At 36.9% G+C, this 25095-nt stretch overlaps 1 protein-coding gene across 1 annotated transcript in view; it reads left to right on the top strand.

Moving 5' to 3' along the window:
- LOC108780946 (paired box protein Pax-6) overlaps positions 1–25095 on the top strand; it is an 87272-nt gene that overhangs the window by 36643 nt on the left and 25534 nt on the right. The window contains exons 4-5 of the mRNA XM_018548798.1: positions 8600–8790; positions 9195–9304. Coding sequence (XP_018404300.1) covers positions 8600–8790; positions 9195–9304 — 301 coding nt within the window. The remainder of the gene's footprint in view (positions 1–8599; positions 8791–9194; positions 9305–25095) is intronic.

The raw sequence follows: 25095 nt of genomic DNA, 5'->3' as shown, positions 1-25095 counted from the left end.
AGTGGACAAACGAATGCAATAATGATATTACCAATATTCGCATTTAGGGGTGCCAACTTCACAGAGTGCTACGCGCGCGATTCTTTTTTTTTTGAACGACCATATAATTTTCTCTTACAAAATTTACACCAAAGCATAGTCGATTAAGCTTTAAATTATAATTACATTTCTTTGCGTCTTATTAAATTCGTTATATTCTTATTGATTTCCGCAACATTTCCGTCTGCCATATTGAATTTAAAAATTTGGAACACGGAATCAAAATCAGCGTTCGCGGTAACCCCCATTTACCTAATTTCGCTGAAATTTTTAAATTTTTATGTATTTCGCAACACTTTCGTCCGCCATTTTGGATTAACCATTTGGAATTTCCTAATTTTGATCACAAATTCGATATCAGCGTCTGCGTAAGCCCCCTTAATTCAAATTTCGCCGAAATTTTTAAATTTTTATGTATTTCGCAACACTTTCCGTCCGCCATTTTGGATCAGCCATTTGGATTTTCCTAATTTTGATCACGGATTCGAAATCAGCGTCCGCGTAAGCCTCCTTAATCCAAATTTCGCCGAAATCGGAAAACCTTTAAGATTTTCGCAGCTTTTCCGTCCGCCATATTGGATAAGTCTTTTTTAATTATCATAATTTTTACCATGTTTTTAAAAGAGCGTCCCCGAAAATTCCTTGTTACCAAAATTCACCATTTTCGGATTACTTTAACTGCCTCAACAAATAGAGGCTTCAAAAAAGCGTGACACGCCAATTTTAAGATATGATGATACTTTATTGTAAAGTCTTTGATTTACAAATTTAATTTTATTATAATATAAAAATGTATTATACAAAAATTCTCAACATTTGTGAATAAAAAAACTAATAATTAAATTTGTATAAATTGTAATAAGTGCTAAATTTTTTTTATATAAAAATCTTCAACAAAGTTATCAATTAGATATATTAAAAACAAAATTTTTTTATAATTCTTAATTCCACTTCCTTGTTTGAGCATGAAGCATTATCGTTATATTCGTTGTGTACAACACTGAAGATGGCTCGAATGTTAGCCCCGAAACGTATGCGATTTTCTAATTGTTTTAAAATTACTAAATATAATAATAGTACATTGTGTAACGCGTGGGGGCTAGTGTTATGGCGCGAAGGGCGCGAAAGCACGAGCGAAGCGAGCCCCCACTATACCCCCACTAGTTACTCATAATATTTTATGCACTATTTCCCGCAATTTGACTCTCAGTAGCCCTTTTATTCAATTATTTATTGACATTCTCGAGAGTTGTATTAGAGATTTATTGTTTTAATTCTTAATTTTTCAATATTTTTTTTAGTCAGGTAGATATTTGTAAAAAAAAAAAGTAACAAGCTGTAATGTGACCACAGAGATCTTAATTGTTTAAAGTCGTGGTCATAAAAAAGGTACATAATACTATCATCATTTCGATACAGGAAACCCGTGATTTCGAGGATCACATTAACCAATCGCGTCCCTCGATTGACGAGCGATCAAGAGGGGTGACTTGATGACAGGTTATGGCATTTTGCTCACTTTCGGCTTGCGCATACGTTATACATGCACATAGAATGTCGTCAGCACGTGCCGACGTGTCGCACTCCCGCAGACCCCGTTTCAAATATCAAACACGCGCTCAGGAAGCGCAGAGATATAATGCGCGAGTAATGTGTAAGCCCCGATTAACGCGCTGTGTCAATGGATACTATAGATTTTCACAATGCTCATCTTCGTCCACATTCACATTTAAAGCCGATTATCGCGGATTTAATTCATCGTGATACTTTTCGCTTTAAAATCTCGTCGTGTCAGCGTTCGAAAGGGAAATATATGTAGTTTATGTAACATTAACGCGAATTTTTAAATATGTATTCAAAATTAATGATATTTATGGCACCTTTTATGCATTTACAAAATCGTAAAAGTTTATCATGTTTCATACCATTTGGCAGAAAGAAAAATTTCTCATTTCTGAATATAACGACATGAAAAGTGATTTTAGGAAATTGATGTATTTTTCATTATTCTCGTTTAACTTTTAATACAAACAGAGGGTTCATTAAATTATTACAACATACTATTTTTCGCGATGTTCTTATTTAAACAAAAGGATTGCACTTTTGCTCTTTTTACAAGTTTTCATTTATCATACACTTGCATTTATGTCTCTTTCGAAGAATATACTCTTTGACTTTTGAATAAGTTTTATGAAGTGCTGCTGATTACGCGTGTCGAATCGCCCGGCCATTATTTCCAGGATGTTTTCACGATAATAAAGCCGTGCTGTACGGCAGGCTCATTCGGACCCCCAGGATAACGGAAGTAGTCTGAATGGAAGGAGGAAAAGAGAGTCGTGGCACCCTTCGTGTTCTTCCGCTCTCTTCACGGTTAACACCCTCGACTCATACATACATATGAACGAGCCCGGGCAGGAAATACGCGACTACCGCGAATAAGCACTCGTAAAAATTGCAGCCTCGCTCTCCGTTTGCACGAAGTCCCTATGCGTTAAGAGATAACACACGCGTTATATATACGTATGTTCCGCTTCTTAACATCACCGTGACATCACAACGTGGCGATTAAAAGTGCTGCTTGTTCGCGTTCGATGACAGAAATTAAATTTTATTTATCGCAAGTAAGGTACAAGAACAGTACATGCAGCTTCAAACAAATAAATTTTAACGATAAGCATACTCTTGGATGCGGACGAATTCGGAAATTTTTTCTCTCAGACAAAAAAAAAAATAAAATCGGAATTAAATGAAAAGAAGATGATGAAAATTTATTTTGCCAAAAGAATTATATTACTTATTTAAAATTATAAATGCTTTCAAGTATTTATCAAGGAATATGTTATGCTTATATGTATGTAAATATACCATAGATTAAATTTTTTCCTTGTAAATCCTAAATTAATTTGTTTTATCTTTGAAGAGTCTCGAATATCACGAAAGGGATATTTATTGCTATATAATTATAGTTATGATTTTTATTTTGCAAGTTTTATTGCGATTTCCTGAAAATAATTCGCTGACTTTCGCGAAAGAGATTTCTATCGTGAAGGTGTCACGTGAGAGCAATATTATGACGTCTCTATCCAGCACCCTTTTTAAGAGATCGGCCACCCTCGAGCTCTTCACGCTTCATGCTAATTTCATCGATCCGATGCCAGCTTCTTCCTCTTACACCACGATTTCAGCCCTAGCCGCGTGTCCGCCTTTATGCGGGCCGCGCACGGATGAAGGATAATATCTACGTTCCTTTTATGTTATTCGCGTATCACGTCATACGACTCTGCATCCGTGCAAAAATGTGTCGGGAATCCTATTGTCAACGATGAGCCAATAAAACGTCACGAGCTCTCGCCCTGCGTGTCTTTCATCGACCATTCGATCCTCTTTGGATGAAATGCCAGCGCTTAAAGCAACACTGAATTAATTTCAGCTAATAAATAGCTCCTAGAGGAATGCGTTTGTTTTAATTTTTTATGTTTTGATGAATTGTATTCCGTTTGAATTTAAATTGAGAATTCGTCTTTGTTAGGCGACCTCTTCACTCGCCTCGCTAAAGCCCGTTTTATACAAATTGGCTCTAAAGCAAACAATATATCATTAAAATTTAATGCAAAAGTAGAGTAGCTTGTGCGTCTAGAAGAACCTTCTGCTTTCGGGATTGGTACAAGAAGGAAGTGTCGCGATATGGAAGTGCCTTGTGGTTTTGCAAAGCGCCTGTTTAGCTCGCCACAAAAGCGGGCTCATTGTGGTGTCGATTTCCACGGCACAACGATCTCTACGAATAATAACGAGGGTGACACACGTCGTAAATATATCGCAACGATTGAGAAGCAGCCAGCACGATATTTGCGGTTTGACGTCAATCAAAAAACGGTCAAACAGCCCGGACACTCGATGTCACGCGAGGCGCTGATTGTCCCTTGACAGGCAGCCGTCGCTCGTTGGGTTTCTGGCTTTGTCGCCAAGTGCTTCTTTGTGCGCGACAACGACTTTTTTCATTGTGGATTGGTTTTGACATCGGCCAACTTCATAGGCGCAGCTTGGAATCATCGACGAATCAGCTTGCCTAATCTGAAAGATTGCATGGATTTCCGTGTTCTGATAAACACATGATGAGAAAAAATCTTACAATTTGAAATTAATTGTAAGATTCTCAATATCATTAAAATAAAAAATAATAATATAAAATGAAAAAAATATTACAAGTTTTTCAATTTTATGTGAGTGTTCTTTACGTCTTTCTAAACTTTTCCCAACTTGAATACTTTTCATAGTTTCGATTTAAGAATAGCATTGTGCAGAAGTTAGTACTTTTTATTGCGTTTATAAAAGAATCAATTTTATACAACACGTACTTTTTTCAAGAAGATCGGACGTTTATAATTAAATGAAGCGTAATAAAAAGTGTTTTTAATCCTCATCATATACCGGTCATCTATTCTATTCCCTTCTATATTACGGAGGTTGTTAATTTGCTGACGGAAGGCATTTGAATCTTTGGAGGTACGTGAAGGCAGGATGTTTCGGACATCAGTGGATGTTGGCGACAAGACGAGGGGTGAGTGCCAGTGACGTCTCTTTCGCGTCAGCGGCGAAGAGACACGACGAGATCGTGCGGTTGTGGTGGTGATGGTGGCCGTCGTGGGCGCCGAGGGGGATGACGCTCCGCTCCGGTGGTGGGTCCGAGATGTCAGCTCGTTTCAACGCCGTGGTACCCTGACATCGGGTCTAACAAACCCCGGGGAACGAATATCTCCTATGACCGATCCGGCATTCTGTCGCTGGTACCGCCGTCATCCGGTTTATTTCTCTCATGTCTCGTCCTGTCTTTTGATCCGGTGCGTGCAATATAATCAAGATGCGACGAATAATCATGAAAAATTATCTGCCGGAACCATTTACCTTCATTCCAGATTTATCGACTGATAGGTTGCATTAAAAGCTTTAAGATACTTCGTAAAAGAATGTCAGAATTTTATCCATTATATAGAAATATTGAGAATTTAATTTTCTTTACTCAAGATTTACAAAAAATCAAGCATAGGCTGCGTTCAACAGAATGTTCACTTTATAATTTTTTTGTTGCAAATTTTCTTTATTATGAGATATAGGACTGTTCTATTGGATGTAAAAGTATAATCCAATCAACATGAAGAAAATTTCCACCAATTATAAAAAAATATTTTTCCGAGAGTGATCATTATTTTTACAGTTAAAGAGAACGTTCTATGTACTAATTTGTCATATTTATCATAGAAAGAATGATTTCGTTAAAGTGTTAAAAAATTTAGCTAGATCTGAAAATAATTTTGTTGGATGATTAAAATAATGATATAAAATGGAGATTCTCTGAACTAAAGACAGAACCTTAACGCGGGATTGCTATTTTACTAATTCAATGGGGCTTTACACGTACAATTACGTGACACATCACTATATATATATCATTATTATACGCACACACACTTATAAATTTTCATAAGAATTTTCATATTAAACTTGATATCTGATTGTAAGAACTCGACGTTTTTTTGTGTAATCGATTAATTTCTAATTTCATAAATACAGAATTTTTATACTAAACAAATATTGTCTTGACTTAATAATTCTAGACGCCGTACTGAACTAAAAAATGATAAGAAAATCTTAGTTTAGTGGCGTTATGCCACAAATATTGCTCTAAAAAAATTATATTGTCGCATTTATTTCTCAATAAAGCGAGTCTTGAAGAAATTTTGGTGAACTCATTAATTCTCGATACTCTTAACGATCGGAATCGAAAAATTTGTCTTTTTATTACGCCCTTAATACGGCGTCGCTTGCCGCGATGTGCGTGGCATAATACAAGAGTGTAAAGGAATAAATTGCGAAACTATCGGCAGCAGGAGGACCTGCCGCTTTAGTTTTGTGAGAATTCTTTTACGGCTCCGTCGGGATTTATACGAGCTGTAAGTGACAGAAGCGACGAACGCAGCCCGCGGAAGAAGACAAATAAAAGATACGAAAATAAAAAGAGCCCTGTCTTTAGGAGATCGTAAATTCTTCGCGCCTGTAGATATTTCATCGTGCTCGCATTCGCATATACATGCGCAAAATAGATGGTTTGGTATGCGATGTCGCAAACAAAAAGCTCGATTTTTAATTTTGTTTTCATATTGCGCAAGAGAGTACGGTTGAATAAAAAAATTATTTCTGAATAAAAATTAAATAGCACGAGTGTGTGATAGAAAAATGGAAAGTAATATTCGTCAATTTGCAGCCTCTTGATGTAAGTGGGAAAGGTAGGAAAAAGTAAGAATTGAAGAAAAATTAATGATGTATCTCGAAAATTATTTAATAAGAAAATTATACAGTTAAATATGTTTGAAAGAAATTAGGAAATTAATAATATATGAGGTCTTTATATTATCATAATAATTAAGGAACGAACGATGTACGTATACATGTATATATATATAAGAGATACATCGCAACACGAAACTTGTTCTCACGTAGATTTCCCGTTGAAATCTTCATACCGTGATGGTATCGAACGCAATACATTGTAACGTTATCAGTATTGCGGCGCTCACTTAAGAGTTAAGAGTGATCACGAATTTCGGTACACGGATACGTGCGTAGCGAGCATTAACCCGCGCCGCAAACGCGCGAGTGCTTACGTACTTACGTCGGCAGAAGCCAAGTCCCCTTGGAGTGGCGCAGAGACGGATATAATTGAAGGCGGAGGTAATTAACTCCCTCGTGCAATGCGCCGCGCCGGCAGCCGCTCACCGCATCGTTTTAATTACCACTCTCGTCGCATTTCATCGGGCAGAAGCGCCTTCCTGCTTCTCTCCCTCTTTCCCGGAGGATCTTCATCACTCTCCGCACACTTCGTATTTATAATAAATCCGATATCATCGGGAAGAGAAGAGAAAGAGAGAGAGAGAGAGAGAGAGAGAGAGAGAGACAGAGAAAGTTTATTACTGTTCTACGGCGAACTCTCTAAGGACATATAGATAAGTGCCATGGAAAAAACAGTCTGGTTGGTCTATACAGAAATCTGGTGATGCCAACCAGATTGAATAGTAAAATATGGAGCAACTATTTATGTGGTTGTGCTAGAACCACAGTACACACAATGGTTGAATGATTTATGTTGTAGTAATGACGGTATCTGGTTACTACAACCAGATTGTTTCTTGAACATTCAATCACGAATGTTATAATGGTAACTCATTTGGTTTGTTTAGACAAATTATGTTGATGTGTGGTATAAAGATTAATAGTTGCCGTCGCTCTTAGATTATTGTAAATGATCCAAGCCAAATAAAAATAGGTTAAGTTACTACTAATTTCTATTTATAATAAAGAAATGTTTCGTGCGATGTTATTTGATAAAAAGATATAATAAGTTTCTATATCTTTTTATCAAAAATATCATCGCACGAAACATTTCCTTATTATAAATAGAAATTGGTACTAACTTGTAAAAGAAATACGTGAAAAAATATGATTTGATTGGATAAACTAATTTTTGGTAAAATATAAACGATTAAAGAATTCAAAGAATTATATACTTAGAGTTATGTGTTTAAATTATATAGATATCTTGATAATCTAATTGAATAATTTCAATTGCAATTTCTGAGTCGTTCATATTTGAACACGTCACGATTGACGCAACTTAATAAGTTTTGATGGATCCCAATCAGATCAGTAACTACACATCAAAGTAAATAAATCGTATCAACCATACACATTCTTATCACATAAAGATAACTAGGATAATATAGCTATATTGCTCACAACTAAAATATTTCTGGTGAACTATATTCTTTTTTCCGTATGAACTAGACATTCAGTACACAAAAATAAGAACAGTTAACGAACGCATGGTACACAGTATAAAGAAATATAACTGAAAAATACTTACATAGATATGAAACAAATGATATAAAATAAAGAAAGCACAATAATATAAGAAATGAGCAAGAACATAAAGAATATAACGAAGCGCTACTAAAAGAGAGATAAAATCAGAGAAAGGGAGAGACGAGACCGCTCTGAAATACCACTTGGCAATCCTTCAAAAATATATATTCTTTGAAAAAAGAAATCATTATACATCTCTTTATTGGGTATATAAATTATGATAAAAGTAAGAATAAGAACACATTTTAAATTAAATTACGTGTACAATAAAAGTACGATTAGAGAATTACTTATTGTTTCAGCTAGAAGCTCTAGAAGAAAATATAGTTGAACGTTTATCTTTTATTTCTTTCCGACTAAATTTCTCTAATACAGAATTTTTATTTGTATTTATAATCTTTTTTTCACAAATTCGTAATTTTACTCGATTATCGCTATAAAGAGAGACTTCCATTTCTCTGTATTTCTGTGTGCAATAAAAAGTATTGTTTATACATACCTTTGCCGTAAAATGCATCAAACTACAAGATATCGTTGCATCAAAAGGTTTAAAGTTAAACACGTAGAATTCATCTGGCTATGCCAGTACACAATTAGCCTGTTTTATATATATATGTATTGATGAATGTGTGTCCGCGGATTGCAGGTGTCCTCGATCAACAGGGTACTGAGGAATCTGGCCGCGCAGAAAGAGCAGAGGCAGCAGCAACAACAGCAGCAACAAGGGGTGGGCGCCGTGGGGGTTGGCGTCGGTGCCGGCAGTCCGGCGGAGAGCGTTTACGATAAACTCAGGCTACTAAACGGACAGACTACCGGCTGGCCGCGACCCAATCCCTGGTAAAACTGACGTTTATTGGCAAACAAATTATGTGCTCGTTAGAATGGTATTATTATGCAAAGCGCGTGTTTTTTTTTTTTTTAATCGAAGACAAGGATCGATTCTTTTTCGATGATTTTTTTTAACTTGTTTTCAATTTTTCATTCTTGAGATTTAAGATTAGGAGAAACAATTGATTGCATAACGAATATAGGGATGGAGTTCCGGGATAACTTCCGTAGTCAGGTGGAATAAAATTTAAAATCTTCTGAATTTTTTCGGAAAGAATTTTTAAATAAATTTCTGTTGTAGAGAGATTATACGCGAGTCTTTTTCCTTTTGAAAATAATTTTCTTGATAGAACTTTATTTATAGCATGCGCACAACATGTGTACTCTCTTGCTGAGAGCAGTCGTTATCTTAGGTATCCGTCGAGCGCGGGAAGTCCGTTTTCGTCGATACAATCTAGTTTGAGTCCGAGCCATTGTTCGTCTCTGCCACCGGATCCAGCGGATATATTGCACGCGAAGAAAGGTAAGTCTATATCTGAATAATTATTACGACACCTTTCTAATGCACAGTGTCTTTACCCGATTTTTTCCATAAAACACACACGGCTACACTATGAAAAGATTCTTCGTCGAAATGTTCAATTGAATTATACACAGTTTGTTAGAGGCATATCTTGTATTTTTGGTCAATAATACTACATTTAGCCAAGCAAAAGACTATGCTCGCGTACACGACGAAAGCCTTCGACAATTGTTGGCGCGCGATATATGTTCCGGTATGCTTTCTGCGTTGAAGCGTTAGCGTAAAACGCAAATACGTGTGCGGGATGAGTGGCCACAGGCGGCAAGCGGGAAAGGTTCGTTTTAATTAATTAATCTGTCGGGCCAAACGATACTAATATCAATGTAATTCCGTCGGTGGGTCCCGCGGTTTGCCGCACGCGTGTGTGCAACGCTTTTCCGGTAATAATTTTCCGGTAACGTTTAAGCGCGGCCTTCGAAGCGTGGAGGAACAGAGAAACGCGAAGCAAATCGGAGTGAACGTGAAAGAAAGAGACGGTTAGGGGTTGGCGGGGGATTGCGCAGGAACGTGGTTGCAGTCGACCGACCAACCCACGCGAAACTACTCCGCCACCGACGGCATATTCCTCTCCCTCGCCCCCTCCCCCCCTCTCTCTCTCTCTCTCTCTCTCTCTCTCTCTCTCTCTCTCTCTCTCTCTCTCTCTCTCTCTTTGCCCCCGCGCGCGTTCTCTTTGGCGGCACATCAAACGCGTGCGATTTCTTTCCCCCGCATTTTCCCGCCATCATCACCGCTACAACTCCGTGACGCAGGGTGCGTCAGGAGCAGCGAGGAACGGCTCCCTTGATTTTTTTTATTTATCGCGACACAACAACGCTTGCCCCGTCGGTCACGAGGAAAGACTTGTGATTCTGCTTGTGTATGTGATTCGACGAAATACAAATTATTTTACAATTATTCTATCGAACAATATAGAATTGGTAACAAATCTCCGGAACGTCTATTTTTTTTACAAAATATAGTTATATATAATTATAACACATGTAGTTTTTCTATTAAAGTTTGTTGAAACAAGTTTAAATTGTTTTAGCAGTAAAATAAGGTTAATAAGTACAATACAATTCCATTAGCAATGATAATAACAAAAAATATGTACTTAAAATGTCAAATATAAATTTACATTTTAATTTGTGTGTTAATTGGCTTTATGACGAAAATAATTTTTTTTAAAAGTGGTTACAAAATTTGCAAAAGATTGTACATCTTATTAAGTCAAATTATGTCTAAACTAATCCAGATCATATAAATCAACGATAATATAACACACATAATCTATAATATAACCTATATAACTGATTATTACAACTAATATATTGCATAAAAAACACAGAAATAACCTCTTTTAACAACTTTTTAAGATCTATCTACGATTATATACTAATAATGTTGATTCCACGCAAAAATAACGAGTTATCGCGAGCGCAGGATCTCTTTACAGTACAGAACATTATTTCGTATTACTTTACGGTACGGCATATTACTTCGTATTCCGATCTTATACAGGAAGGTAGGAGGGTACGCAATCAAATATGGTAACTGTTGCGAGCGTTCAACCGCATGCGGGCCCCGGGGGCCGGATTATCGATGCGTTGCTGCGGGGGTAGCACCGTTTATAGGATAACCCGTGTCAGGAGGGTTGTTTCACCCCCCCTTCGTCCTTTTCCCCGTTCGTCCTCTTGTCATCGTCTCTTTTCGTCTTCCCACGTCTCTTCCTCTCTCTCTCTCTCTCTCTCTCTCTGTCTCTCATTCTCTTCTTGGAGGTTTATCTCCCGCGTATATCCTCCCTAAGTATCTCAACTGTTGTCGATGTATCGGTCGAAACGGAAGACCCAACAACGCCCCCGGCCAATCACGCGGCAGCTACCCCCCGTACCTCGAAAAAGCAAAACGAAAGCAGATTACAGCGCAATCATCGCGCGAGCTGCAGGCGTCGCTCGTTTCCCCTCGTGGGGCGAGAGATTTTTTTATATCTGGCCTGTTTCGTACACAGTACATCTTAAATTATAGAAATTTACATTAGAGGCTTAAGCTGGTACAGTACGTTTTTATTTCAAGGCCATTTTAAATAATCTCTGAAGATGCCAATATGACTCTGTGATTAACTTATGACGTCTGAATTGTATTTAAGAACGTCTCGAAATTTTTACTTTTCTTTTTCTTTGAAAATTTTTATTATTTCTTCCTTAAACTATGTACCTTTAGTATACATATATCGCCCTATGGAATACGTTTACGTACATTATGTATAGATCGATTTTTATACAGTGACTGCAATATAATGAATCAAAATGATAATACATGCGTATTAATAAATGCAATGAGGGAAATGTATAGAAAGAATGATATTTATAAGAGACGACTTTTGCATGTCGAAAATGAAAATCGTTGGTACGACCTCCGTTTTTAACGACGGAAATCATTTTAATAAATTAGCTACAAGACAATATTAAAGCTAACCCTTCGTTGTCGCATCGTTCTAAGCACTCTCCTACGTACATACGCTCTTCAAAGAGAGTTATTTAAGTCTTCAGCGGTTCTCCCGATAATGTCGATACTTTTATAACGTCGAAGAGAAAAGAACGCACTTTCTTCGCACTTTCTATAAAGAGTTCATGTTAAAAGACAAGGACGAAGACATACTTTTTAATTTTTTACGCTTTCGTCGAAGAGCGTCGTTGCTACTTTCATTTCCTTCTCGACGAGATATGGAAAATAGATCAACAGAACAAATTTCCCTTGAAACAATTATAATAGCTCGAGAAAAAAAGCTATAGTTGCCTTGAAAGTGAGGTAATTCTGTCACTCTTGCAAACTCCGCCTTTTAACATTATTTAATTGCGCAGTAATTATAACGGTATAATAAACTAACAAAAGGAGATACGTGGTTACGACATATTTCGTTTTGCTTTTGTTATTTATTTGTAGAAATTTTGAGAAAAGTCTTTAAAAACGTTTTTATTCAAAAACGATTTCTGAGAATCTTAATTAGAATAGCTGTGTCAGACGAGTAATCAGAGATTTTATAATTTTCACTTAAAATTATGAAAATTATGATTTTTTGCGAAGCATCAACAATCTATACATATACAAAGATTTTTCATTTTCATAATGAATTATCTTATCTCTTTCATTTCCAATAATATCCAATAATTGAACGCGTGCGAGAGCGATATACTAATTCTCGAGACATTGCTTAAGAAATATTTCCGAATTAAATACAGTCAGTTCAGCTTAGATATCATCGTGCACAGCTGTCGTCATGTTGTCGACGTCGTCGCAGGTTGTCTGGTGAGTCTGATTCACAATGCATCCCGGGGTTGCATTGTACCTCGTTGCGCGAGACCAAACGACGTGATGTAGAAGAATTTTCACCAGAGGATAGCGAGAAGGGAACAAGTATAGGTGAAAGGGAAAGGAAGATAAAGAAAAGAAAGAGAAAAGACAGAAGACCGGCGAGATAAAGGGAGGAGAGAGATAAGAGCACGCGAAAAGGGTCTCTATCGTGATCGAGGCGAAAGGGGTTCGGGTCGTTGCAGTATTGTTTTTTCACCTCCAAACCCCGCATGGGCGTCGCTGCGGGGGAAACGCGGGATCTCGAATACCTTTCTACGATTTCAATATCGCTGATACGCATACCGTGTACTACGTGAACATATTATTGGCGATGACGACGTGAGAGGATAATATGCTAGCCGGAATTATTTTCGCCAATAATGTGAAATTCCCTTAGCTTCATGCACACAATTACATGAATACATACGTGCGAAACTCTTTCAGTATAACGTACAGATGAATTTTATTTACAAAACGAAAGAAATTTACTTGTATATACGTAAAAAAAATTTCAATCGTCGATTTTTCCATGGTCGATAATTTTTTGTCAATTTTCTAGCCTTCGAGTCTTCATATCGAATGCACTTCTAGCCGCGCTAATTCCGTTCTAGCTCCGTCTCTAGTCCCGAAGTCGTGACGAAAAGTCACGATCAAATTAAAGACAGGAGTTTAAATGCGAAAATGATTGGTTCTGGATTTAATGGTATCTCGCGCGCATTCAATCTCTCGAAGTCGCGAAAGGTGGATTAACGCGCTTTCACCCCATTGGCGTCTCTGTCATATTCGTTCGAGTCTCCCTTGCAAGTCCCTTTTTCCGCAGGTTTTGTCTACTCGTCGAAGGCGCGCGCGTATTCAGTCCTTCCGCGGTATAACATTCGCCGATCTCCGTCCGAGATGCAGAGGTAAAACAATATAATGGCTGCCTGCTGCGCCTGGTACCACGGGATCGAGGGTGCACCGACGACGGCATTATTGTCGACTTTCTTTATCTCGCGAGCCCGATCTCTCGCTCTCCATTCGTCATCCCTTTCGCTTCTTCTCTCTCCCGATTTCCTTCGTTTTTCTTTGTCAAATTTTCTCCCGGGTTAGGTAGATACATACCGCCGCAAAACGATGCGACAGCTTTTATCACCGACCGGCACAATGCGGTCTCTAGTTGCCGCCGTTCTAGTTGTCATCGTTGCTAGTGACGTTTTCCCACTTGTTCTTCTAACTCTCAGAGTTCCGCAACACCGCACTCTTCATCGTTTTCTGATTCACATTATCTAATAATGCGGATTCTTATAAAAACTATATTAATCTCTTTAACCTCCTGGCGTTTAAGATATACATATATCGATTAGTGTTCGTTTCTACTATCGTAGTTTGATTTTAATCTTGATTCAACTAACTTTCTTCATCTTTTTCTAGTTTTAATAATCAGAAAAAAATGAAGAGCGAGTTGAATCCAGATTAAATTAAATCTATATGTGTAGAAACAGATATAATATTGAATTAAATTGTCTACGACAGTACAAACCCAAACAGAATAAAATTATTAATGTTAAATAAATACCACGAAGTAATGGCCAAATAGAAACATAACATATATTGAAAAAACCTTTAAAAAATAACTATAGAAGTATTGCTCTCATTAGTCTAATTTAATAGAATAATCAGCTACGAATCAGCAAATATTATTTACGTTAAAATCGTTGTTCTCCCTTTAAGAAAAAAAAATATATAGAATATAGATAAAACACATCGGTAGAGATTCTTCATCGATAGAAGCTGCATTTAGCATCAGGTATTTTTTGCCTAGTCTTCACTACTAGGTATGAAAGAAACAATAACACTCAGTCCTTGAAATTAAATAACATTTTGTCATTTTTAATTTCCATGAGTGTCAAAATGTCAATCCATTTATTTGAGTCAAATTTAGTACATTTTTTTTAAGTTAAATTGTTTAATTCCATTTTAGTAAAATTAACTCCATGTTGGATAGGAGTAACAATGACCTGTAAAAATTGAACATAAATTGGGTATAATTTGTCATTATGAATTTAACAGTGTTTTTTTCTTGCAACTCGATTGCGAATGGATTTTGTCCCAGCTTCCTCGGTGAAACAACCGCAGTCCCGTTCGAAAATCCCCAGACATCGTCGTAGCATTTTTACGATCGAGTTTGAAATTCGATAGACCAAGATTTCTCGGCGTTGCGCAGCAATGCTCCAACTCGGATATATTGCGCGAGGCGTCACAGATGCACACGTTGCTCCGTTCTATTTCAGGATTTCAGTGCTCGATACCACACCCTTGCATCAGCGACGTACGCCAGGGTATTACGTGGGTGACGTATAAACAGGAATATTTACTAGGTTCCTCCTCCCCCCCTCCTCTTTTTCTCTCTTTCTCTGTTCATGATGGAGATCTGTGTATATGTGCACGTTGTTGCAGCAATGGAGGAAAAAGGGGGAGAGAGAGAGAGATAGAGAGAGAGAGAGAGAGAGAGAGAGAGAGAGAGAGAGAGAGAGAGAGAGAAAGAGAGAGAAACTCTATGCATTGGATTCGCAGGTCAGTGGGTTGTCGCGTCGCGTCCGCATCGCCTTGTCTCGCTACGCGTCACTCGAGCCCCGGTGTCACCGCGGCTCGATTTATCGCGTCCGTCAATCTACGAAGGCTGACCTCTCATCGAGTCTCGGGTTACCTACCTACCTATCTACCTATCCACGTATCTATCGGCCACGTTACCCTAGCATGCAGGCGCGCGCATTACAACGCGCGTGCATGCAACACGCCGCGCTCTCCCCTTTTGTCTTCCGCTTTATTTCCCCGCGAGCGAGTTACGCGCGACGCACGAGATAGTCAACTGAGATAGCAACTGAGATAGTCAGCCATTACGCATTATGCTGTAACGACGTATTCTAGCTGTACCTCTTTCTCTCTCTATACAGATTTCTTTACAAATTTACTATTCTTTTTCCCTCGGGTTGCTTACTTTTTTTGTTATATATTTTTTATTTATCCATTCTTTAAAATTTATAAAATTCATGAAATATATTCCGTGAATTTAATTCTTAAAAATTTTCAAGTAGTCAGAATAAAATAAAACGAGTTGGTCGTATTATTTTATTACGCACCAACAACTGCGTTCTACTCTTATTTGTTTTAAATTTATTATTTATTTCGAGAATCACAGAAAAATTATTTTTCCATTATAAATAAATTAATATAGTTGCGGAATAATAATTGCAAACAGAGTTTGCAGAAATTGTGTAATTGCTTGATCCTTTAAATTAGAATATACATTCCTTAATAATGGAAAAATACCAACGTGGGGCGAGAGTTGTGATAAAACCTGAAACCTGAAACCCGTTGACTACGAATCAATCACACAATATGAGTAAGGACCATGGCACGCAGAAAAATTTAAGCAGTAAGATGTAAGTGGTAAGCAAATCAGATCAAAGACGAGAATGTAACATCAACAGTAGCAAATTCAACATGTTACAGCGAAACATGTTGGATTTGCTACTGTTGATGTTACATTCTCGTCTTTGATCTGATTTGCTTACCACTTACATCTTACTGCTTAAATTTTTATGAAGACCTGGATTGAATTAATGATGTTATATGCTTTACTATTAGTCGAGCATGTAACGTCAATCAATAGTAGAGCATGTACGTCATTAATCCAACATACGGCATGTAGCACTGTAGATACAAAGCTTAAGGTTGAATTAAATTTCTTTATTGCTTACGTCTTACTACGCTTAAGTTTTTCTGTATGCCGTGATCCTAAGTCATACATGTCATCCTAATATTCGATACACAGTACCTAATTGATTACAAGAATATTTCATCGACGAATAACTAAGACATCTTGCAATATGTAAACATAAAGAATGTAATGTGAAAATAACATTATATGTACGATACAATTAATAATTTAATAAAACACTGATGAGAGACATGTGGAGTTTCTATAATATCGACTACTTACACAATCGATATTAGTTCATATATGTTAAAGGACGTGAATATGAGATGTAATTGAATCAAATTAATTATTAATTATTTACATGATTGGCAATCTGTAACAAGACAGCTGGAAATATATTGAACATAAACGAAATATATCAATTGATAATAAATATAAATACATATCCAGGAAATCTTTTATACGCGCGATATATTTTTTAGAAGTATTCAAAATTGAAACCTTTAATTTATATTAGTGTTGCATTTTCTCATGCCGAATTTCTTGTTTACAATTCTTAATATTTTTAAAATAAGGTTTACATTTGGTATATAATAATGTAATGTAATCACAATTTTTTGAAAATTAAAAATAAATTCAAACTGCAGCTTGCACTCGAAAACATAAAACACGTAAATTTCAAGAATGATTTTTCGACCGGATTTAATTAATTAATTACATTTTCCGATCGATGTTTTTCGTTCGTTCACGGTCTTAATTTACGCTAATCTTTATTTATACACTATTGTGTAATACACGGTAAGCTGCCAGGAATGAATTTGCTTAAACGACGGAATGAACCATAAATTAACGCGGTGTGACGTTTAGATTCCGCTGACTAAAGGTGTGTCGATTAATAATGTACAGCGATTCGCTATCTCTGTTCCTCTCTCTCTCTCCCTCCCTCCCTCTCTCCCTCCCTCCCTCCCTTCTCCCTCCTCTGCCGCTCTATCTCTCGTTCTCTTTCGTGCTGGTTGTGCAAATTCCTGTTGAGATTTGCGTATCGAAAACAATACGCCGATCCTTTCTCTTCTATCGCGTTCGAGATAGTATTCGGAGGTAATCCCTGGGGATCGAATCCTCATAATCCCCTTTGTGCCCGATATTTCACTGTGCAAAATCGCCAGTGCGATATCAACTTCACCGCACCCGTGACGATACGGGAAATTTAGGCTGTCGACTCGTGTCGGACCGAAATCGCGCAAAATTTTGCGGCAGAACGCGATTTTAGGAGAAAAAGAGAGAAATAAATTCGTCGTGCGTGTGAACACCTTTTTTCCACAATTTTTTTTTGCACCCCTTGCAGCGAGAGGATTAACTTTCCATCGGATTTCTAGCTTACGAGGGAAAATGTTTAGATGTTACGGGGATTCTACCGAGCGAAATGGTTAGTTAAGTCACATACTGAGTGTTTAGTAATATACGTTCGATAAACATAAAAAATTAATTTTCTTCTTGCCGAGAAAATATTTTTTCCTATTTTACATTTAATAATTTAGTTATATCATTTTCTTTCATGGTTTTCGAAGTTTTAAACATTGGTTATAAATTTCTATATTAAGTAAATTTACGATTTAGATTCCTTTAAATCCAAACTCACTTACAATTGTTAGTATTGAATAAAGGAAAATGTTTCATTTGCACAAAGCTTTATTTCTTAAATTATAGTGATTGCTAAGAAATCGTTAATAATTAAAATTTCTGTCTTTAAAAAATGTTTAGTTTCTGATCCTCTAGTAAAATTGCTTTGTTCGTCAAGCTGCGACTATTAGTGCACACCCTGTATATTGTATACTAACCACACGTATCAAGGGAGAGGTAGAGAAAGCGAGGAAAAGGGCAATTGAGAGCGGGGAAGAGGGTGTCTTCCCCTTTCGGTTTTGTAATTCCTGCGTATGTTGCGCGCAAATTATTCCGCTCGGACCGTTCGCGGTCTCGCCATTACGGACTTTCGACCGCACGCGGAAACCGCGATCGAGGAGAAATTCTTTCGCGATCGGACCAGTTCGCAAAACATGTAACGGAATCTGGAGATGAAATTCCTTCGAACGTGGTGAACGTACGTTGAAACGGCTGGTCGCGAATTCGACGCTTCCGCTTCGATAAAAGCTGCTGCAGCTTCGAATTCTGCGTTAAAATTTGCGCTGCATCAATCCTTTGTCTTTTGCGATTGCCTTAGCAGTTAAGGTACACATAAAAAATACTTGAATAATTAGAAGGAAAATGTAAAAAAATAAATATACGTGATAATATATACACTAAAAAAATATCCTAAATTTAAACAAATGTTTATTTAATAAAAAGAAATAATTATTAAATAAAAATATAATTTTTTGTATCAAACAAATACATTTTTACATTTAATAAATATTTATTTGGCATTATTCAAATAAATAATTTATTAAAATTTAGTTTTTCTTTAGTATATATTATACAAAATAATAAATAATAATTACTTTTTAAAGTTATATTTTTTACAAATAAATTTAGACAGATATTTTTTTTCTTTAAGAATGTAGAGCAGAACTTGATTTATTGTTATAAAGAATTGAAAAAATAAATTAAAATTTGTTTTTAATTTTATGTTTCCTTAAAAGCTTTAAATATTACGAATTACACTTTATATCTGAGAGAGATGGAATCCTTATTTTTATTTTTTGTCTTTTGTATTTCGTTTCTCATACTTTATCGTTATTCCTTAACGGAGGGTTAACGAAGGGTTAACGGGTTAAGTTCCCTCTCATTTCCTCTCTTCCTTCCTTCTTTGACTCCGCTCAACCTTGCCAGTATCCGTCAACTTGCCGTCGTCGTCATGGAGGGTAGTAATGCGTGAGAGGGTGACAAAGTGGAATAAGAACGATAAGGGTGATAGTATCCGAGCTATCGATATTAGCCTTAATATCGCGTTTACGTTGAGGCCGCGCACCTCTTTTTATTATAGATTTTCAATGAGTCGTAAGAGACTGAATAAAGAGACGCTAATTACGGACGCGTTTTTCTCCCCCACGTGTTACTACGACTTCGTAGGCCTCAGCATCCTGTGCGATCGGCGAAGGGGTCGGGGGTAATGCCTGAGAGGGTGATAAAGTGTCTCAGCAGCCGCGAAGGGGGGGAGAGAGAGAGAATGAGTGAGAGAGCGGAGGAGGAAGGAGGCGCATCAAGGCGGAGATCTCTTTCCTTGCACACTATACTTCCTTCGACCCCTCGACGAGACACACGGGTAGGGTTGACTGATCTGCCTCGTAATGCCAATCGATATACACACGGAGAACTATTACCCAGTGCGACACGTCGACCGACGATCTTTTAGGCAACGTTCACACGAACGAGTACACCCTCATCCCGCTTTGTCTACGAAAGACGAGAGAAGTAGGGAGAAGGGCTGAACTCTCCATACGTGACGAGTGTATGAATAATGCCAAGATATGTGTACCGTGTATAAAGCTCCTTTTACACGACAAAAATCTTACACTGGAACACTTGCGAATGACATCGTTAATTTTCGATAATGCGCTATAAACTAAATAACATTCTTTTATGCGAAAATTATATCATTTTAGTAGATTATTACAAGCCTTTCTTTAATCTATTTTTATCTATTTTCAAAAAAGAAATAGCTTCTAATTTGACAGGTATAATTTTGATTTTATCCTCTCCATATTTTTTAAAATTATAAATTAGATAAAACTGAATGAGAGAGAGAATGATTCTATTATGAATTTTATCGCAAATTTTTTTTTTTCTCTTCTGTTGATCGTATAAGACGAGCTTAAGATGCTAGGAGATACGTATTTGGTATAAAAGGTACACCGAGCCTAAATTTCGCGTTTTCACGGGGTTAGATGGGCGGACACGTCAGTGAGAGATCCTGGGGTTGAGCCAAACCGCGGCACTCCCGTTTTTCAAGTGAAACACTCCATATAAAAGAATCCAACCTACGGTAAACGCGCCTACGGAATTCGTTACAAGTCCCTTGGAATCGAGAGGCTCATTCATAGTTTTATCGCGTCTCTCGCGACACCGAAATTTCATACAAAGGTGCATTCAATTTATCCAGCGTTCATCTAAATAAACGCACATACTTTTATGCGTGCATACGCAATAGTATTAGATTCTATTATGTTTACAAAAATGTTAAATTTATACTCGAAAGGTTACAAAGTATTATAAGTATTTATCAATCGGTAAAATTTTTTTTTAATACGAAATTTTAATCATTTTACAGAAATATTATATAAAACGGTGACGTACATATTGTATATATATAGAGAGACAAATATATTTATCAAAGAATTTATAAAATATATAATTTTAATTATTTTATATAAAATTATAAAATGGTAATAAATTAGATAATTTTCAACAGTAATAATATATTTAAATACTACTTGATAAAATTATTTTATTACAGTATAGTTGTCGACTTGTTTGGTTAAATTGTGTTAACAATATGAGCGAAAAAACTCTTATCTTGCGTTATTAATAATGGCATTCCATCAAATTTTTATTATAGAAGAATTTATGGTATAATAATTTCAAGTGATGAAAAGAAGAACTCGTGAATTTTCTGAAAGAAATCTATTAGATCTGTTAGATTTCCTACAAAATGGCATCACAAAAATCATGGAAATAAGAAAAAAATATGTTGACATGTAGTTATATATAGTCAACGAACAATGAATTACGTAAGATCGTAACTCGTCGATCAATCACCTGCGGTATTACATAATACTTCAGCATTGCGAAGTCACACTTATCGCGCTCTACTCACTGTTTGAATTATAGTCTTTATGCGTGCTGAATTTCATATGATTCCATTTCGCGATTGACCTAATCCGAGCTGAACAGTGGTCACACTTTGTTCATTTTGAAACGAAAATCTTTTTTTAAATTTTTTAAATTCTTCTTAAAACTAAAACTTTTTAAATTCTATATCATAACAATTTTTACTGCTTAGTGTATGAAGTGAAATTATATATATGTAAATAAATATATATTATGATTATATAATTTTATGTCATCTTAAAATCATAATTAATAAACTTAATATAAGTATGAAATTATGACTAAAAATATTAGAATAACCTTAGAGTTTAAGACCAAATCATTCATTTGATAGACTTATTTTATTATTGTTCCAATAAATGGCTGATATACGCGATCAGTTTTTCATGATTAATTCACATTACCAGTTGGTTCCACGGACACCGTGCTCCCTTCTTCAAATTCCTATTAATTCAGCGATATTAATCAAAGAGCGACTTCTCTCTCGTTATAGCGTGCTTTATTGTTTTCGGTACCCCTGTCCCTCCCGCCTCCTTCCAATTCAATATCGACATACCCTGTGATGCAATTCGTTCATTGCCATCACTACACGCAGTCGACGCACGCACACACACACACACAAACACGCATGTGCTTACGCGTATATGTATTCACGAGCGATATATGCAGCTTGTGAAAACTGCGAGGGATACGCTGACACAAGGAATAAGGATCACAAAGGCCGACATCGTCGTCGTTGTCGTTGCAATCGAGCGAAAGCAGGTGCCGACTTCGAAAGAGCCGAAAAGAGTTCGACGTGCTTGTCGACGGGGGATCTTCAATCACCGTCAATGGTAGCGCGTATAGAACGCACACGCGGCCACGTATTTTCCCTGCTCCTCTCTCCCGCTACTCTTCCGTTCTTTCTTTTTTTATTGTTGTCTTTGCGATCCTTCGCGCGAAGAGACTTGAAAAGCAAAAAGCAACGAAAGCTTGTAAATGGAATACTATTATGATAAATATACAGCAATGAGAATATAGCTGTCGCATAAGTCAATCTGTCCATTGTACATACAACGCGATCTTAAAAGAATTTAATAATTTCAAAGTGTGCAGTGCTTAAAAAAGCAAACAACAACGACAGAAGAATAATCTTATTTCGAAGATTAAAACTTAGATTTAGGTTTTAGAAGTTAAGAATTCAACTTAGAGCGGGTGATAATTTCTAATAATTTAAAATTTGTTTAAATTACTTTACTGTTATAGAGAAAGAAAGGGAAAGAGATGCGAAGCGAAATATTTTCATGCGTGAAATAATCTGCCTTTATTAAACTACGTCCCTTACTCTGAAACAACAATGAGAAACTTTTATTTAGATATTTATCGCTTACATTTGATTAGAGAAATATGACAAGAGCAGCAACTTTCATCGCTAACAACAAAAGCATTAAGGAACGTCAAAAAACTTTCAGCAACTTTTAAGAAATATAGAATCAACAAAAAGTTTCTCGTTTTACATTCTCTAGCTTTACATTGCTGTGCAAAATCGCAGGGTGCGAATATTTTGTCGTTAACTATTTAGAACTCGCCATGCACGAAACGTTCATGTTTCTTCCCTCGCGAATCCTGAGAACTCGAGTTCGAGGAAGACATCAGCTTGGCCACGTTCCCAGGGCACCACAGGGGCCTCCCGCTATTTTCTTAAGCCAGCATCGTGCAAACCGACTGAACAAACGGACGGCCCGCGGTGTGTGTGTCGGTACACGCGAAAGTACGCACGAGTCACTACCACCTTCTCTCGTAACCGCACAGAAACCGCGAGAAAGTTACCCTCATAGACGCACATCGACGTCTATCACCACGGGGCTACTACATGACCCCCACCGTCTTTTCTTAGCGTTTACTCTCCGTCTCTCCCTCTTTGTTCTCGCTCCTTTTGCGATTCATTTTTTATTAAAGTTCCCCTGCACTTCTGTCTTTCTCGTTGTGTTCTCTTCAGGTGCTCCAAAATTATTATCGTCTCTCACGACTGCTGAAATCTTTGTTCCTCGTGGATCAGTCGAGATCATTCACGATGAATGATCTCTTTTCTAGGAACTATATTACAACGCGAATTGGTTGTCGGTGTAAGATAGGAAGAAGTATCTGTCAAAAGGATACTATAATAATAATAATATGATGTACATATCAGATAATTTATTTGGACAATAAGTGATATTAGATCGATATATAAACACAATTAAATAGAGAAATGTCTTTCGATCTAAATAAATTTATATAGATATTCAGTTCTATAAACTGGAGTAATTTGTTTGGTTTATTTATTATCTTCTTGTTTCTCAAATGGTGTGCTTCACAAATAACTAATTTATCTTATTTTATCATTTGAAATGATCGTTTCGGTGAAAATGATAGCATTTTGGGTGAAATTAAAGAGAGTTGCAGAACTGCCGATCGATATTTTGATATGTATTACGTTGCTGCTAAATTGTGTAAGATAATCTCTTCTCTACCAATGTTTCATGTTGCTAAAGCGCATGGAACAAATTATGCGATTACCAAGAGAACTCGCAAAATATCCATTTGGTACAAGAGGATTATCTATTTACACAATGTAATTGAGTGGTGAAAAAATTAAAAAGGTTTTTTATTTCGATATCGCACACAAGTTAAAGGATTATTTAGGATTTTCGGAAAAGATTGAATATAGTGAACAATTTAACAATTTAAATATAAATTTTGATAGAACATTTTACAAGCTTTTGATAGATCAATTTATAAATTAAAAACTGTCGATCTTTCAATTTTTTATTATTGAGAAAAACGTTCTTCAAATCAGTTAGGAAAAAATTGTTTTTTAAAATATTATGAAAAGAGAACTGAAATGCTTCAGAATCTAGATAATTAGAGGACAATCTCGTTTATTAAGAGTTAAAAATTAGGATAAAGATTCGAAAGTAATCGTGCGAAATCCAAATTGTCAAGGAAAAACGAGGTATTTCGCGAAAAGACAGCGAGAAAGAGAGGAAGAGAGGCGGATGGAGGGAAAAAAAAGGAACGGCACGGCGCAACTTCCCGAAAAATTAATATCCCGTGGGAAGGAGGGTGCACCGGCTGTTTGGCTCTCGGGGACGCTTCCGTGCTCGGCGGGGTGCAGAAGAGCGAGAAAACGACGGATGGTGATGGTGCGGGGAGTAGCGAATAGAAAGCCGGGAGAAACTTTGTTTTCCAAAGCGATTCTCTCGCGCTTCCGACAGGGAACGGTGGTGGAGAAGGCCAAAGAAACGCGCAAAGGGATTAGACGCATCTCGCGAGCCAAGTTTTTTTTTCCCCGCGAAGAAACTCGTTTACGTCGAGATTGCTTCGATCGTCATAATGTTTTCGAGCCGAACGACTCGGTGAGATTTAATTGGGTTTGACCGCTTGACCGGATTAATTAATCAGCCGATTACGTTTGTCGAAGTCTCGGCCTCTCGGTAAGGACGTTCATACTTCTTCGGGCTATTTACTCCGGCTACGCTGGAGGGTATCCCTTTGTTCGCCGTCGGACGGTAGCTCAACTAAATTCTTAAGGGCGGTTTGTGTTGCCGGTGGACCTTAATTAAAAGTTCCCGCCAACCTGGCTCGCATAATTACGCTCGATATGAAGTAGCTCGTAGCACAGCTGGCGCAAGTTGAAATTGCGAATTTCATTGTTTCCAGAATGCTTCGTCAATTACTTTATACAGTCTTTTACATGATTTACTTTAAGCCGAATGAGATAATGCCACAACGGTCTAAGCTGGATCACGGGTGCTTCTAAACAATTGCGTGTGAATTTATTTATTTGATTGCGCGCCGAATTTTTTTCAGACTTGAAACGCAATAAACTATCACAGTAATATCACGAGTTAAATTG

This window comes from Cyphomyrmex costatus, unplaced genomic scaffold, assembly GCF_001594065.2.
Source record: "Cyphomyrmex costatus isolate MS0001 unplaced genomic scaffold, Ccosl1.0 scaffold123, whole genome shotgun sequence".
NCBI classification, from domain to species: Eukaryota; Metazoa; Arthropoda; class Insecta; order Hymenoptera; family Formicidae; genus Cyphomyrmex; species Cyphomyrmex costatus.
Note: the sequence above shows the minus strand (reverse complement) of the source record. Positions and strands in the feature narration are given on the sequence as shown.